Genomic DNA, 18,246 nt, shown 5'->3' with positions numbered 1-18,246 from the left:
AACACTATATTTCGCTGCTTATGGATGTTGTCATCCTTGATACATCAGGCAATAAACTATACTTTCTCAAATTATTTTAACAGTGACTTCTAGAGAAAATTGAGGATGAACGGACATACAGATGGACGGATTACATTTATTATAGAGTAGCTGCGTTTCCAAAAATTAAATGTGATTGTGTTTCTTTCATTCCTGACAACTCTAGGGGGAGGGGTGAGGCCCCCAGCACTCGTTAATCTACTTCTTTCCAGAGCTGTAGCCACGGTACTTATGCTAGATGGATAGATAGATAGATAGATAGATAGATAGATAGATAGATAAATAGTTTTCTTAGAACGTTTTCTTATTTGTTAGTTGAATTACTTGGGTACTTGTTTGGTTGCTATAAACAAGCAGTGTCCATACTTTTTAACCAGCAATTTTAATCTTCATACGTGGTAATTTTGACTCTAATTATCGCCCATTGTAATTTTCAGTTAATTTTTACAGATGGTAATACTTACTTTTATAGAGAAGCTTTGCTAAAAATAATAATTGCTTTATTTATTATTCATGGTTCACCCACAAAAATATTGATTTCAACATATTTTAACCAAAGTTTTATAACTAAGGGGTACTTACTTTAAGTTAAGGGATAAGTATTAATTTTAACTCTAGTAAAATATTTTTGATGTTACGTTCTTTTTGGTCAAAATTAAAAAGATTATATTTCGTAGATTACTTTATTGGAGTAATAATTTTTAAAAGCGAAGATTTTCCATATTTAGGGTCAGTCCGTCTCTTCGTCAGTAACAGTTTGTTTATCGTTATTTAGATAGATTATAATTATCCTACCGTTGTGAAACCTTGTATGGAGATTCCTGTAACAATTAGGTACAATTTTTTAGTCGTAGCAACTCTAAAATCGTTACCAGAAAGTCTGTACACCCATAAAATACATGCTGATTTTTTACTTTTTGACAAAAAATTTTTGTGTGGGTTATAATTATTCTATTCATCTAATCTATTAGGGCACAATGTTATACGCAAAGCATCTCTATAATCAAGCCCTACAAGTTTAAGTATGTTCTTAGTATCCTGTATTCAAGAAGTTTTGAAACAAATTTACTAATAATTTTATTAGCTTTAATATTCAGATTATTCAGTTCTGACATTCTAAATTGTGTTAATGTTCGTTTGTTATACCGTTTGAGAGCATCGTTTTTATGAATGTTCTCATCCTTGCAATAATAGATTTTTTGTTTTCATATTTACCCCAAAATTAATTAATTTTACTAAATTTAGCATTAACATAGAAAAAATTGAGTATAAAATATATTGTTCTATTTTTACCTATTTTATTTGATTTGATTTTAATAGACTTTATCTAATTTATGAAAATATATTAACTGCGTCAAAAGTAGAATTAACCAAGAATATATTTTACTTTAAAATTAATTAAGCTAGCTTATAGTAAATATGTCTTAGAACTATCAAAACTTATATAGTTTTTATAGCTATAGCTTATTTTTCTATTAATTCATTGAAATCATTTAAACCGTTTAAATCTCCTGGCATGGATGGCATTTTTCCATGTCATTTACAAAAAGGTATTGAAATCATTGGGGGGGACATTGTGAAGATGTGGCGTAGAAGTGTGAGGGAAAGTAAGTGCCCAAGAACCTGGCTGGATACCAGGGTAGCGTTTATTGATAAGCCTGGTAAAAAAGACAGTCTTGATCCTAAATCTAAAAGACCCATTAACCTTTCTAGCTTCCTATTAAAGGGTTTGGAAAGAACACTTTACTGGGAAGTTAGTGAAAATCACATCAGATCTAAAACTAGCAAGAAAATATTTTCGTACAAGGAAAGCACCAACACAGAGGACTGCCTCCATGCTGTGGTGGCGAAAATTGAGAAGGCAAAGTTGAATGGCGAGTGCGCGATTGTTCTGTTCGCAGACATCGACGCCGCCTTCAACAACGCCTCCATAAATATGATGATACATAACCTGGAGAGAATGGGAGCATCAAGACAAACTGTTATGTGGACCGAGGCAATGCTTAAAAATAGAAAAGTAACAGCCATGCATGATGACGTCATGGTTTCAAAACAGACAACTAGAGGCACACCACAAGGCTCCGTAGCAAGTGTTCACCTGTGGAATAATAATCAGCAGAACCTGAGTGATAGAATGCCAGAGAGAAACCCAACAGATCTTTACATATTTGCAGATGATATACTTGACATCTCAATTGGCTGGGATGAAATATCCTGTGCACAAAACATACAGAGAGACATTCACATACTGGAGAAATGGGCTGAAGACCACAGACTTAGCTTTTCAGCGAGCAAAACAAAACTAATGTTGTTCACCAATAAGAAAAATCCTGTATTACCAAAAATCTACATGTATGGAACTGAGCTGGAGTATGTATCCAGTATGAAATACCTTGGAGTTACATTCAGAAGCGATCTTAAATGGGATCTTCATATAAGAAATATTACAGACAAGGCAACCATGTCCATGATGTACTGCAGAAGGATGGTATCAAAAAATTGGGGATTGAACCCAAGGATATGCAGATGGTTATACACAGCGGTAGTGAGGCTGGTTTTGACGTATGCAGCCATGATTTGGATTGAAGGCATCACAGGTAAACTGAATGGGAAGAATAGGAAAAGACTGGAGAGAGTGCAGAGGAAAGGATGTTTAGCCATACTCAACAGTATGAAGTCCACCCCCACGGCGGGGATGGAGGTGATGCTGGGACTAGAACCTATAGTCTTTCACCTACAGGCACAAAGTATCAATACCTATAAGAGACTGATCTGGAATAACGGTTGGACAGTGCAGCAGGCTGAAATAGTCAGTGAAAAATCACATGCAGTTATTATCCGCAAACTTGCAAAGAACATTAAAACAATCTTTTTACCCAGAGACAGAATGGTACACACACAATTTGTACCAACACAATTTAAAACAAAAATCGGCACCAGACAAGAGTCTAGAGAAAGCAACCTAAAACCAGGTAGAAAGGACCAGGAGATAATCACATGCTTCACAGACGGCAGCAAGATGGCAGGAAGAGCAGGATTTGGCTACATTATAACGGGAGGAGGACTGAAGATCAGTGGAGCACAACACCTGGGAGGCCAGACTACGGTCTATCCGGCTGAATTGTTAGCACTGGCAGAAGCTGCTTTCACACTCATATCAAACAACATTAAGGATAGGACGGTAAATTTCTACCTTGATAACACCTCTGCTATAACAGCAATTCAAAATTATCAAATAAGAAGCAAAGTCATTTTCGAAACTAAAAGACTGCTAAACAAACTTGGAGAAGACAACAGAGTGCTAGTAGCCTGGGTACCTGGACACGAAGGCCACCTTGGAAACGAGGTGGCCGATAGAAAAGCGAAAATGGGAGCAATGATGAAAATACACACACCTGGAGAATGTATCCCTATTTCAGACGCAAATATAAAAGCTGAAATTAAAAACTACACTTACAAAATTTGGCAGAAAGAATGGGAGAAGATCACAACATGTAGACAAACAAAAATGATGCTACCCAGTGTCAGGAACGGTATGTGGAGAAAACTGATAACTAAACCTAGAAGGATGATGAACATGATCACACAAATTTATACTGGTCATGCAACACTTGGCTATCACCTAAATAACATGAAAATAGAAGCCGCACCTACCTGCAAACAGTGCGAAGAATTTGATGATGCTGAAACAGTAGAACACTACCTAACAGAATGTCCAGCCTTCAGCCATGCAAGACAACAACATCTAGGACATATTTTCTTGCGAGTTATAGATCTCCCCACCCTTAACCTTGATAACGTACTTAAATTTATCAAGGCGACGCGTAGATTCGATTATTTAGAATAAAAATATTGTGAAAACCATAATATTGTAAGACTAGAAAAACTAGTCGACCATAATTTGCAAAAACCTTGCAAAATACTTAGGTAACGAAAGCTAGAATACCTAGCTAAAGCTATACTTGCAAAAACCTTGCAAGTCCGGAATGGCTAAAACCTAGCCAAATATTTTCAGTTGTAAATTTAATAATTATGGATAACTACATCTCATATACAAAAGACATTTGCAAAAACCTTGCAATAATATTAGATATAAGCTAGGAAAACTAGCTGGTTTACATTTGCAAAAACCTTGCAAACTTAAAGCGGCTAAAACCTAGCCGAATAAATTAAGGATATTTTAATAAAATTACACCTAAATTATAGTTATTTAACTATAAATATCTGACTTGAAAGATGAAAACATTTAAGGTGAAACTGACAGACAAACACCCAACTACTTAACAGGTCGCGGTAAAGTATTAAAAATTATAACATTAGATTTTATCAAATTTATTAGAGCAGATTACTAATATATAGATAGGACTCCAATATTCTTAGGATAAAATTAGATAGTTAATCTGAATCTTGAAAAATTAATCAGTTTTAACTAGGTACTTAAGACTGAAAGTCTTAAATAGCATTGCTTGTGGCTTCGTGCATATCAACCTCATGCTGGAGTGCTGCCAGTTCAGCAGCCTGGGCATCTACAGACTGCTCAGGGGTTGGACGGCTGTACTCAAGCTGGGTGGTCAGATACCCATTATTGTACAGACTCTTCGCAACTTCTCTCTTAACATCGTTATTGTCAGTTCGAGCCTTATCTATCAGAGCCGCTCGTAAGCCTTGTAAACGGTTACTCATCTCAGTCCAAAGTTCCATATTTGAATTAAAAGACATTTTAAAACCTTAGTCTGATATTCTACCTTCAACTGAAAACTTTCCCTTGATAAATTAAGCGCGCGCATGACTTCTTCTGCATTTGTACACTTTCACCAAATCTTTCCCTTACTAACATTTCAGAAACTAGTTTTAGGAAGACTGCACACTGCTCTACTAACCATAACCATTTTAGGAATGAAGAGAAGGGGAAACTGTAACTCACCCCATAAAAATCCCTCTAAGGGCTGCGGCCCTAGCGAGGATATAAGGGTGACGTTAATGGTAAACCTAAAAAGATTATCAAGACTTAACTGAAATTATTTAGGGTGAATGGACAGAAAAGGGGACACTACTGCTCCCCTTAGTTTTCCTGGGCTGGTGGACTCGGACTGGTTTTGGTCTCGGGCTGTCAGCCTCGCCCATAAGAGGTATTATACAGGTAAGACCCCATACACAGTTTAAACATAAGACAGTTTAAAAATCTTCACAGGCCCCCCTAAATGAAGCTCCCCTAAGAAGGAAAACTTATGAGACCAAAAAAATAAATTTTTACTTCATCTAAAAGGATGGTTATTAAGTTAAATCTGAAATGAGATGATGACTATAACAGGTTAGTTTGTGCGAAATAAGCTAATAGATTTGAAAAAAACCATAAGTCAAATATCAATGACCATATTAATAAAATATGAGTTTTAATAAGAAATACAATTTCCAGAAATTACTATATAAATTGTTTTTTAATTACCATTTTACTTTGAACCCTTTATTGTTTTTTTTACAAAACGTGATAAAATCATTGACATACATAAATATTCACCAAAATAATTGGCATAGATATGTAAATTTGAGGGGGAAAATACTCCCATCCCTAAGTATTGGAAAAAGATATATAAAAAGCCCAAATGTAGGGGTATAAACGAAATGAGGGGTGGGACCCGCACCCCACCCCCTATGGTGATACAATGTTTTTAAAAGACTTCCATAGTCTTTCTTAAGGCTTACCACCAAACAATGCATAAAGTTTAAATATTGTATTGTAAATATAAAAAAAATATATAAATATAAAAAAAACCTAAATAGAATCTTCATCACCATAAAAATAATTAGACATACTACCTAGTTTTCCTGTGGAATAGCAAAATACAAAAATTATATAAATAAGAAAAATTAATCTATTTCTGTCTGTCTATTTATACTGTAGTAATGTTTTTTTTTATCTGTATCTTAAAGTTTCGATATCTACTGAACCTATTGAGTTCTCCATTTTATAGAAGCTTCTTATAGGTTCATGGATGGTTTTAAGCTATCTAATTTTCATATCTTAGTCTGGTTTTTAACTATTTTCCTACTTTACTTACTCCTTACGGAGATCCTCCTAGATGCTAGGAGCACCAGCTGCTAGTTAAAGTGAAACTTTGCTCCCGCCATTAATTGGTTTATACATGTAAATTACAGTTCTAGTAAATGTGTAAATTAAAAGGAAAGCTCTGACTTTGTATTAATAATCGCAGGAAGGGAAGGGACATTAGTCTGTAAATAATTTTAGCCTCCAAACTTTTTACATCAGGTTTCTCATTTTATGACTTAAAAACCTTGAGGACTTTAATTAAATCTTGTTTGGGTCAAACTGTAAGTGTCTATAGTTTTCAATAAATAATCTATGAAGGGGTGAGTTTGTTTATCATAATCAATTCCCTCCCAGAAATTAATTTATCGCCAATTGACCTATTATTAAAAATTCCTAGAAAACATATAATAACCATCAAATGCCTTTGAAAGGTCAAAAAGACACAAAATAACGTATTTCCAAATTCCCCTCTTATTTGACATAATATCAGTTGCTTCCATTAAAAGACCTATTACATTTATAATGTGTATTCATTTATTCCTTAATTGTACTAAGTCTATGCAGTCTTTTTAGTATTGGAAAAAATTATTTGTTAATATTTGTTACTATGCACTTGATTATGTTATTCTAATAATGAATCCATTTGAATAGAACTTTACATTATGTAGCTGATTTCAGAGAGAGAGAGAGAGGTCAATGGGCTGTTTATTACACTAGTCCCCAAAGCTTTATAGTATCGTTTTCTTATTCGTTAGCTGAACAACTTTAGGGACCTTTGTAAATTTTGATTGGTTGATTCAGAAGGTTGATTATTTAAACGTGTCAGCCAATAATTGTAATCTACAGAAGGGGTACTTTTTTGTATCATCATTGGGGATGTACATAAATTAATTGGTCATTGTCTCTATCTCTTTAGATTCCTGAGCTGATTAAGTATTCATAAAAATTTGCTTCGCTTCTCAAATTGGTTTATAATCAATTGGAAAATATTGGCTGAATATAAAAATCTCTATATAATATACTAGCGGCTTCGCCCCAAGAGGTTTGATCAAACTAATTTTTCGCATTTTAGATTTAAAAGAAATTTTTCATTTTTTTGGGGGGGTTGGGGTGTCCCAACCTTTAAGAAAATAGTTATATACCTTCCCGGGGCCTATGAGAAGCTACCCTGTTAAGGAGAACCCGATCGGTTCAGCAGTTAGCGAGATCCTTCGCTACAAACCAAAAAAAACTTATTACTTTATGTAATAGGATGTAGATTATTATAAACAATCTTTTTATTTCGCGACCTTTATTTGACATTAATTGGTCACGCAAGTCAACTTGGCGTATTTACACACATTGTTAAATTTTTCTTAATATATGAAAAGTGCGAGCTGCTTAGCCCCTAGCCTCTAGGGGCTTTGCCCCAAAAGTTAATGAACTAGGTTTGATCAGTTTCTTTGTAGGAAATTAAGTTGCATTTTAAAGAATTTTTTTGGAACACATTGTTTACAAAACAAAACAACATTTAAAACAAGAAAAGAACCTAGTCTAAAACCACCACAGAAATAGTAGGTATATTCCCTAAATCCCTAAATCATATCGGTTCAGCAGTTACCAAGATCTTAAGCTTCAGGCGGACGGACGGACAGATGTGATAAATTTTACCTGTACATAGACAAAGATGATTTCATATCATCCTCCCTTTCCTACAAAAATAAACACATAATTGTTTTAATCAAAAATTGAAGTTTTGGAAAGTATGGAATAAAATTTATAAATAGATTTATGATTTAATGTGAGGTTTTATTCATATTGTTCATATTTATTTTTGTTCCGCAATTTATATTTCATCTATTAAAAATATATTTGACCTAACGGCGGATATTAAATATTTAACAGTAAGTGAAACTTTGTTCGTAAACTGTAAACAGCTGACTATGTTAACATAACATTTAGTTGTTATCCTATTCCTATAAAGACGTCAACCTTTATTGTTTGTATCCTAAGAATTAACTAACCACTGAACTGATTGGTTTTCAATTCCAATCTTGGGATGGTTTGGGCTATATTTTCAGTATCATTCAAATATTTCAGGGAGTAAGGTAGGGGACAATGGGTAATTAATTCAATATAAGAGTTATCAAAGAAAGGCCATGAAATCCAGATTAATCCAATAAATTTGGAGGAAATTATAATGGGATTGTTAATTAAATAATAGATTTCCATAGCGTCATGTAAAGTGAAATCACAACTTGTTTTTGATGAAATATATTGAGGATTTATGGTGTGATTTTTATATTACAAGATTATTGGACCCGGCCAGCTGCTAACTGGCTGGGCAAGCAATGACTGCCCCTTTTTATTCTGTTTATTTCCCTTACCCCTTGCCCCCACCCCCCTTCTCCCCGTCTGCTACATTCAAAACTAACACAATGAGTAGTTATTTCTCTTGCCCCCACCTTCTCCCTGTCTGCTACATTCAAAACAAACACAACGATAGCGGCATTTCATGCACTAGTACCCAAACTCAGTCAGAAACTGCTAAATTCTTGCACATTCCTTTTAAGCCAGTACCCAAAGTCTAAGACTCCTAAAAATTGAATATTCGATCCATTATCCCCTCCCTTATTCCCTGAAATATTTACACCCTAGGGGCGCATCGACTAAGAAGCCTATTTAAAATTCTTACTTTCGATCTTGAAAATAATATTATAGTTGTATATTCTCTAGTAGTAATATCACTTACCTGACTAGCATCTTTATAATCCTTCTCTGTAGAAGATAATATTATAGTTGTATAGTCCCTAGTAGTGTGACTTACCTGACTAGCATCTTCATAATCCTCATCCTCACTCTCTGCAGCAGATAATATTTTAGTTGTATAGTCTCTAGTAGTGTGACTTACCTGACTAGCATCTTCATAATCCTCATTCTCACTCTCTGCAGCAGATAATATTTTAGTTGTATAATCTCTAGTAGTGGGACTTACCTGACTAGCATCTTCATAATCCTCATCCTCACTCTGTGTAGCAGATAATATTATAGTTGTACAGTATGACCCTCAAAAAAGTATCTTTAAGGGTATACAGTCCTTATTTCTTAATGTATCACAAAAAATAGCATATGTCCTTGTTCTCTGTACATTTCCACACAAACATATATAAAATTTTTTATTTTACCTCCATTAACACCGGAGATTTTTAGAGCTAAAGTTTTGAAAAAGTGACTGAGAAAAATAATTTTTTTTGTTTCCCACTATTTTTGGATGGTTACATTATGTCTTTCTGGTAACTGAAGAATGATAAACAAAAAAAAAACATGGTAACTAATTATTTCTTTTTATTCCACCAAAAAATATAATTTTTTAAAGGCAAAAAATACTACTGAATGAATTGATTATTTGCAAATTTCAGGCTATTTACTTACCCTTATTTTAGAAAAGGATTAATCATGACAGTTGCTCCGCCCCCTTTTTTGACATCTTAATCACTTAATAGGGGGTTAATTAAGCTTTTTAGACTAAAAAATCTTAATAATGTAATTTTATTTTCCTTATAACTTTTTTGTTATTAAAGTTATGATTATGAAACAAAAACAATATTCCTGCTATATTCATAAAGATTTATTTGGTTTTTTAATCTAAAACAATTTTGCCTCATAAGTAAGTTTTTCAAAATATCATTACACAAGAAAGACTCAAAAATATGTGTAAAAAAAGACTTTTAACTTAAAACCTAAACTTTTTGTTTCATTTTTGCATAAAGTTTCTGCTAGTAACAAAAATAATAGAATTTCTATCTTAATTTTGCCAAAAAAGTCAATTTATGTTAAAAGTTACTTTTTGCTCAGTCACTTTTTCAAAACTTTAGCTCTAAAAATCTCCAGTGTTAATGGAGGTTAAATTAATTTTTAGTAGCGAAGCTACTCTATAATTCACTTTGTCCGTCCGTCAGTCAGTCCGTCAGTCAGTCCGTCCGTCAGTCAGTCCGTCAGTCAGTCCGTCAGTCAGTCCGTCCGTCAGTCAGTCAGTCCGTAACGCTATGGGGGAAATGGGATTTACTCAGCTCCTATAAAAGATAGAATGCTGAAATTTTTTGACAACATTCCCATCATGAAGGAGCACAATTGACTATAAAACATCATTGGCGTTCTGACCGATTTTTAGCAGGTTTTAGGCTATTTTTATATTTTTCACATTTTTCTCCATATCTTCAGTGTTTATGGTCCGATTTTCAAAATTTTTTCAGTTACAGATATCAAAATTAAATTTCCCGTCGTTTAAAGGAACAACCATTAAGGCCAGACTGCCTTTTTAGCAGGTTTTAGGCTATTTTTATTTTTTTCACATTTTTCTCCATATCTTCAGTGTTTATGGTCCGATTTTCAAAATTTTTTCAGTTATAGATAACAAAATTAAATTTCCCGTCTTTTAAAGAAAACAATCATGACGGCCAGACTGCCTTTTTAGCAGGTTTTAGGCTGTTTTTTATATATTTAACATTTTTCTCCATATCTTCAGTGTTTATAGTCCGATTTTCAAAATTTTTCAGTTATAGATATCAAAATTAAATTTCCCGTCTTTTAAACAAAATAACCATGACGGCCAGACTGCCTTCTTGGCAGGTTTTAGGCTATTTTTATATATTTAACACTTTTTTCCATATCTTCAGTGTATATGGTCCGATTTTCCAAATTTTTAAGTTAAGGATTTAAAAATTAAATTTTTTGTCGTTTTATTAAAACTACCATGACGGCCAGACTGCGGTTTATCAGGTTTTTGGCTATTTTTATATGTTTTACTTATTTCCCCATATCTTTGTTTATTTTGATGCAATTTTCAAACTTTTATGGGATATCAGTATCATAATAATTTTTACTATTGTTATGAGCATCTTTAATATAATTTACTTTGACCATCGTCATCATGCAAAATAAAACAAGGTTTCATGTTTATTTTATCCAATAAATCTATTCTTGATTTTAGTAAAAACCTTTTAAATCTACCTGTACGTATTCCCATCAACGATTTTTTGTGCTTCGCTACTTATGGATGTTGTCATCCTTGTTTTATATATGTTTGTGTGGAAATGTACAGAGAACAAGGACATATACGATTTTTTATGATACATTAAGAAATAAGGGCTGTAAACCCTTAAAGATACTTTTTCGAGGGTCATACTGTATAATCTCTAGTAGTGTGACTTACCTGACTAGTATCTCATAATCCTCATCCTCACTCTCTGCAGCAGATAATATTATATTTGTTTAATCTCTAGTAGTGGGACTTACCTGACTAGCATCTTCATAATCCTCATCCTCACTCTGTGTAGCAGATAATATTATAGTTGTATAATCTCTAGTAGTGTGACTTACCTGACTAGTATCTCATAATCCTCATCCTCACTCTCTGCACCAGATAATATTATATTTGTATAATCTCTAGTAGTGGGACTTACCTGACTAACATCTTCATAATCCTCATCCTCACTCTCTGCAGCAGATAATATTTTAGTTGTATAGTATCTAGTTGTGTGACTTACCTGACTAGCATCTTCATAATCCTCACTCTCTGCAGCAGATAATATTATAGTTGCATAATCTCTAGTAGTGTGACTTACCTGACTAGCATCTTCATAATCCTCATCCTCACTCTCTGTAGCAGATAATATTATAGTTGCATAATCTCTAGTAGTGTGACTTACCTGACTAGCATCTTCATAATCCTAATCTTCACTCTCTGCAGCAGATAATATTATAGTTGTATAGTCTCTAGTAGTGTGACTTACCTGACTAGCATCTTCATAATCCTCATCCTCACTCTCTGCAGCAGATAATGTTATAGTGGGGTAATCGCCTGTAGATTTACTCTAAAATTAATTCACAGCTGAAAATTTGTTTTCTTCTTATATTGAAATTTAATTTCATCTCTGGCAATACAGAAAGACCGATGCACTAGTTCCTTATAGAAGTAACAGAAAGTTTGTCTGTCTGTCATTTTACTTACTTTTCATTTTAAAACAAAATTTAAACTTGGGTTCAGCTTCCGTAAGTGCCATTTGGGGCCTCTTGGGTCGTAGTCGCAAGTCCATTGATCAGAAGAATGATCACATCTGACGTCTAAATAATCAACTACCTTTCTTGGTGGTTTTCTTGACTTCTTTTCATTAATTTCTCTGTAAGCTTGAGGTGCTGGAGATCCAATGATCCGCTGTCGGTCAGGCACTTGCACATTTAGGCTCTAAATATCCATATAGTGTTACTTGGATGTTGCACCAGATTTTCATGTACTCTAAATAATTGATACTCGAATCTGGCTAAAATAACTATACCCCAATTTACCCAATCCTTCCCCCCCCCCCCAAATCGATGAACAACTGTTCAATAAATGAGGTTCATATTAGGAACCTAAATCAACAACAAATTTTCCCCTGTTAATATATCCAAGTATTCTATATCCATTGCTCTAAATAAACATAAATAAACAAGGATGACAACATCCATAAAAGCTCTGAAACGGTAAGACAAACGGACATTAACACTTGTATAGTGTCAGAACTGAAAAATCAGAATATAAATGTATAAGAGTCAAAGCATAATTGTGAGTAAATTTGGTGAACAACACCTTGATACAGGATAATGTTTAAGGACATACTTACATTTTTAGGACTTGATTATAGAGCTGCTTTGCTTATAATAATATACTTTGTTGTCCTATCAGTAAACTAAAAATAAGAACAATTGGATAATTGGATCACATACAAATTAGTTGTTAAAAATGTAAAAATCAACATGTTAAAAATGGACGTACGGACATTTTGGTAATGATCATAGAGTTGCTACGCTTGCTAAATCGTACCTAACTACTACATGAATCACCATGCAAAGTTTGAAATCGATAGGACAATTCTAACATGCCTAAATTAATGAAAAAAGCTATCCAGCTCAGACGTACGGACGAACGGACGGACCGACCCTAATTATAGAAAAGCTTCGCTTTTAAAAAGGTAGTCAAATTTATTAATCAATTTAAAGCTAAGATTATAAAGGATAAGACAATGGACAATAAATTAATGTACATCCCCAATAATGATAAACAAGTTTTCCCTTCTCTATATTTGAATTAATAGTTTGTACCAACAATAGATATTGGAGCGCAACTTTTCTACCAATTGAGTCTGTCCCTACTAAATTAGAACTTGTTATAAAACTTTGGATACCTTCCCCATGTAAATGGCCCAATTATAAAACAACTTTCTTCTTTAAAAAATACAAGAATTAAACTTCAGGCAAAAAAGTAATTTTTTTTACACAATTGTTTTTGATATGATTGTAAATGTCAGGACAATTCTAAATAAAAACATGTGAGTTTCAGGGATCTAAAGGGATAAGACAATGGCCGATAAATTGACGTACATTTCCAATGATGATACACAAAATTACTTTTTATGTAAATTACAATTAGTAGATGAAACGTTAACACACTCAATTTAAGAAACAAATTAAAAGTCCCCAAATTTATTAAGCAACGAATAAGAAAACGAAATTGTAAAACTATGGGGACTAGTTTAAAAAAAATCTCAATGTCCCCTTCCCCTCCCTGTGTGAATTTAGTTTAACATTAAATCATTAATAATTAAATACATATTTAAAAATGCCAAGTTTACTGTGGACATATCGTGCAAGGAAGTAAACCAGGAAGGGAGGGGGGACATTGGACTGTTAATCTTACTGATACTAAATGATGGCATATTTGTTGACTTAAAAACTTTGGGGTCTTTATTAAATCTTAATCGGCAGATTGCAAACTTTTCCATCTTTTCCAGATGGGGTTAATTCTGTTTATAATATTTGAGGGAGTGTAGCACTTTATATTCCGTTGTCATATCCCGTAAGATAAAACAGAGAATTGAATGTTTATCAAATTATTGTCAAATGACCTATCCCTGCAGGGTTTACCTGGCTTCGGTTTGCTGGCTTCTTGGGCTTGGATTTGCCTTCCAGCGGGGGCAGAGACCTAACCTAAAGCAAGGACAATTATGTAGAGAGAGAAGGAGAGAAGGAGAGAAGAGAGAGAGAGAGAGAGAGAGAGAGAGAGAGAGAGAGAGAGAGAGAGAGAGAGAGAGAGAGAGAGAGATTTATGAATAGAACGAACGGGTGTCCTAAGGGGCGATTCTTCGTATTTTTCACAGTAGCTTTTCTCCTATTTATAGCCCCTGCGGGGGACTTTAACCCTGCGGGGTCAATTGTCTAACCCTGTGGGGCAATCACCTAACCCAATATAACCTAACCAAACCTAAAATACCCTCTAAAAAGCCATTTTAGAAATACGACGAATCGCCCCTTAAGGCGCGTTGCCACGAAAGTTATAGTTAGCAGGACAAGAAATTAATTGATGAAATACTACGCATCTAAAATAAAACAATGAAAAAAATCCCTTTTTGATAATATTCAATTTTATTACTTGTTTTTTTGACACTTTTCCCCTTGTTATTTTTAGTAGCGAAGCTACTCTATAACCTGTTCTGTCTGTCTATCCGTCCGTCCTTCAGTCCTTCTTATATGTTTTGGTTTACATTTACTAAACAATTAGCTTAAATCTGGTTGTTCATCATTTATACTTGCATTCTATTAAATTGATTCGCTACTTATTGACGTTGTCATTCTTGTTTATGTAGTTAATTAGATTCATAATTTTATTTTTCATTCTTTAGTAGCGTAGCTCTTTTATGTCTAGTGAATGTCTGTATGTCTCGAGCCATGATAAACTACAGTCTGCGGAATAAAATAACGGGGTTTTATAACTTAGGGTACCAGTGGAATTTACAGTCCCTCCCTCCCTGAAAAAAAACTTGGATCATGGAAAGAAAACAAAGTCATTCCTTAATTAGGACAGAAATCACCTTCCTAGGAAGGACATAAGTAGCTTCCCTTATGTGAGAATTTGTTAGATGAAGGGCATAACTTGTCTCCATTAACAAAGATTTTGCAAGATAAAGGACATAAGTAGCCTCCCTTCACCACACAAAACCTAGCTTTTTGGTCCTTCACATAGCAAAATCTTGCATAAAATAGTTTATCTGTCCTTCACATAGCAAATTCTTGCAAAACATAGCAAAGACATAAGACAAAGGACATAAGTCACCTCCCTTAAGTAAGATTTTGTTAGATGAAGGACATAAGTAGCCTTCCTTAGACCAATTTCCAGTGACTTCTGTCATAATTAGGAATGACTTTGTTTTCTTTCCATGATACAAAAACTTTTGCAAAGCAACAATAAGGGAACAACTTTTTAAAGGTATTGTTAATAATCTCTAAATATGTCATTTTCCGCTGGTCTCTCATTCATAAAAAAATGCATTTTCCTTATCTCCTGTATAGCTCCTTAACTAAAAAGAACATATTTTTGTAGTTACAGAGATCTAAATGCCATAAAAGTTATGCATCACATCGTATTTTAGACAGCTATCCACGGATATTAAAAAGAAAAAAATATAAAATACAGTTTTGTTAGCCCCGAGTGGCCCCATTGAAAATTGTCTGTATTAATTATATACAACATTTTTCAGTATGGATGAGAACTGGTTCTAAACCAGATTCGAAGGCATACTAGAAAATAGTTACCTTTTTATGTTGACCCATAATGAGAGAGCTGGAGGAGCTTGACCTACTGCGATGGCTTAAACTCCCAGACAATGTCATGCTATGCTGGTCACTGCACAATGACCGATGCTTGATGACCGGTCAGGGTCATGATGACATTTTTAGGAGCTAATCTGAAAATCGATACATTATTACTTGGATGTTGCACCATATTTTTATGTACCCTGATAGAGTGATGCTCGCAGCTGTCTAAAATAACGTTACTCTCCATCCTCCCTCTTTACCAAATCCCCTCCCCTCCTACTGAATGAACGAACTGGCCAATAAATGAGGTCCATATTAGCAAAGTAAATTTACGAAAGATTTTCCCCTGTCAATATATCCACGTATGTATATACCTAAAAATATTATTTAGATAGTTAACTACCACATGATAAGATCTATGTATTTGATATTAAAAAACTGTTTTTTTTGTCCGTAAAAAAGTTTTATAACCTTCCACCAGGTACCTCAGAGAAGTTACATAGTTAAAAAATATCAGTTTACCAGTTTCTGTCAGACATTCATCCCGTTACTTTTTCTCTCTCTAAAATATACATATTAGGGAAGCTTTATATAGATCCTGATATGGTTTTAGGCTGTCTTCTTTTTTAGTTTAGGTCTTTGGATATTTTTTTGTTGCCTATTTTATTTTCAAATAAAGGAGATCTAATTTTTGTAAATACTTACAAGGGGGACATCATCCCAAAATACTAGTCAAACTAACGTACATCAACAAATATAGAGTATCAACGCATTTATTATTCTACCTTAATCGTTAAGTAGTCTGATCAAAAGAAGACTGACTTTCGGACGTACTGAATGACCCTAAACGTATTATATTTTTGATTTTCAAAAAAAGAATCTTATATATGATTTTTTGTCATGAAATTACATTAGAATGTCTTATAATATTATATTCTCTAGGATTTAAAGATAAAGCATCGGAAAAAAAAAGTTTTCCCCGTAAAAACTTATTTTTTGAAAACAACAAAACTATAAACAAGTAATCATAATCAAATATGTTCTTTAAAATGACAGTGTGTCTGACTGTTTGTTTGTCTGTCTAATTGTCTGTCAGTTTTTCTGTCTGTCTGTCTGTTTGTCTTGTACTGAAAGATCTTGTTAACCAATTGTAAGATATGTATAGACAGTGTGTCCTACTGTTTGTTTGTTTGTCTAATTGTCTGTCAGTTTTTCTGTCTGTCTGTCTGTTTGTCTTGTACTGACAGATCTTGTTAACCAATTGTAAGATATGTATAGACAGTGTGTCTGACTGTTTGTTTGTCTGTCTAATTGTCTGTCAGATTTTCTGTCTGTCTGTCTGTTTGTCTTGTACTGAAAGATCTTGTTACCCAATTGTAAGATAAGTATAGACAGTGTGTCTGACTGTTTGTTTGTCTGTCTAATTGTCTGTCAGTTTTTCTGTCTGTCTAACTGTTTGTCTTGTACTGAAAGATCTTGTTAACCAATTGTAAGATAAGTATAGACAGTGTGTCTTACTGTTTGTTTGTCTGTCTAATTGTCTGTCAGTTTTTCTGTCTGTCTGTCTGTTTGTCTTGTACTGAAAGTTCTTGTTAACCAATTGTAAGATAGGTATAAACAGTATGTCTTAATGTTTGTTTGTCTGTCTAATTGCCTGTCAGTTTTTCTGTCTGTCTGTCTGTTTGTCTTGTTAACCAGATGTATAATAGTAAGTATGATAGGAGTCTTTTTTACAGTACTTTTAAATTACAGTACTGTCTACTGTCTAGCCCCTATAGTGCCCTAACCCTGCAAGGGACCCAAATACCCAATATAACCGAACCTAACCTGATTTAAAGTAATAAAAAAAGACGAAAATCTACCCCCCCCCCTCCCTTCTTTTGTTTCACAATAAGGTGGGGAAGGGGGAAGGAAAACGCCGGGGATTCGTATAAGTCCCTAAAAGTTGTTTTTATTTACTATGGGGGAAATGACCTCTACCTTCCTGTAAGAAATTACTCCCAAGAAAGTTTTTTTTCTAGTAAATTTTATGAAAGCGATCTCTTATTTGCTGGCTTAGAAACTCTGTGTATTTTCTAACATACTGTTACAAAAAATTAATCTTAAAAAAAGTAAGTTGTACATTGTCTTATCATTTACATTCCTGATTTTTCTTCGATTAATTATTAATGATACACATTTATATAAAAACTGCATTTATAACATGCAATGCAGGGACAAGGGAATGATATTCTAACAAACAACTCTAAAGGAAAATTTCCCCACAACTCCCTTCCACTTTTCCTCCCCTTCTTTCCCACCCCTCTTAACTTACATGACAAAAACAAACTATATCATCAGATACCCCATAAGGTTTCGTGATTTTTTTTAGTAGAATTGTTGATTAGACTGGCTACCCCTGGCAACGTATTTAGTTTCTATAAGGATAAAATCCTTTCATACATTTATCCTACTCATACTTTTCAAGTCAGAAGGGGGACATTGGGGAGTATAATAAACTCGCCCCTTCATTCAATGGCTTAAAAACTTTGGGTGTATTAAAAGAAAAT

At 33.8% G+C, this 18,246-nt stretch overlaps 1 protein-coding gene across 1 annotated transcript; it reads right to left on the bottom strand.

Annotated features, from left to right (window-relative positions):
* Positions 1 to 89: 89 nt before the first annotated feature.
* On the bottom strand, positions 90 to 15,848 carry LOC145305405 (uncharacterized). Its single transcript, XM_080147023.1, has 6 exons — positions 15,695 to 15,848; positions 14,030 to 14,092; positions 12,207 to 12,311; positions 11,860 to 11,940; positions 7,739 to 7,779; positions 90 to 273 (listed from the first exon to the last, which is right to left on the bottom strand). The coding sequence occupies exons 1-6, from the start codon at positions 15,770 to 15,772 to the stop codon at positions 90 to 92; spliced, it is 552 nt and encodes a 183-aa protein (XP_080003149.1). The 5' UTR covers positions 15,773 to 15,848.
* Positions 15,849 to 18,246: the final 2,398 nt, after the last annotated feature.

This window comes from Acartia tonsa, chromosome 14, assembly GCF_053477335.1.
Source record: "Acartia tonsa isolate MP-2025a chromosome 14, ASM5347733v1, whole genome shotgun sequence".
NCBI lineage: Eukaryota > Metazoa > Arthropoda > Copepoda > Calanoida > Acartiidae > Acartia > Acartia tonsa.
The sequence above is the reverse complement of the archived record's forward strand: the minus strand, read 5'-3'. Positions and strand labels throughout refer to the sequence as shown.

Coding starts and splice junctions, on each gene's coding strand:
- LOC145305405 (XM_080147023.1), bottom strand. CDS start 15,772: ATGACATTGTCTGGGAGTTTAAGCCATCGCAGTAGGTCAAGCTCCTCC. Junction 14,093..15,694: donor TTATGGGTCAACATAAAAAG/GTAACTATTTTC, acceptor TCCTTGCTTTAG/GTTAGGTCTCTGCCCCCGCT. Junction 7,780..11,859: donor ATTATGAAGATGCTAGTCAG/GTAAGTCACACT, acceptor TTATTTTTGTAG/GAAAGGGAGGATGATATGAA.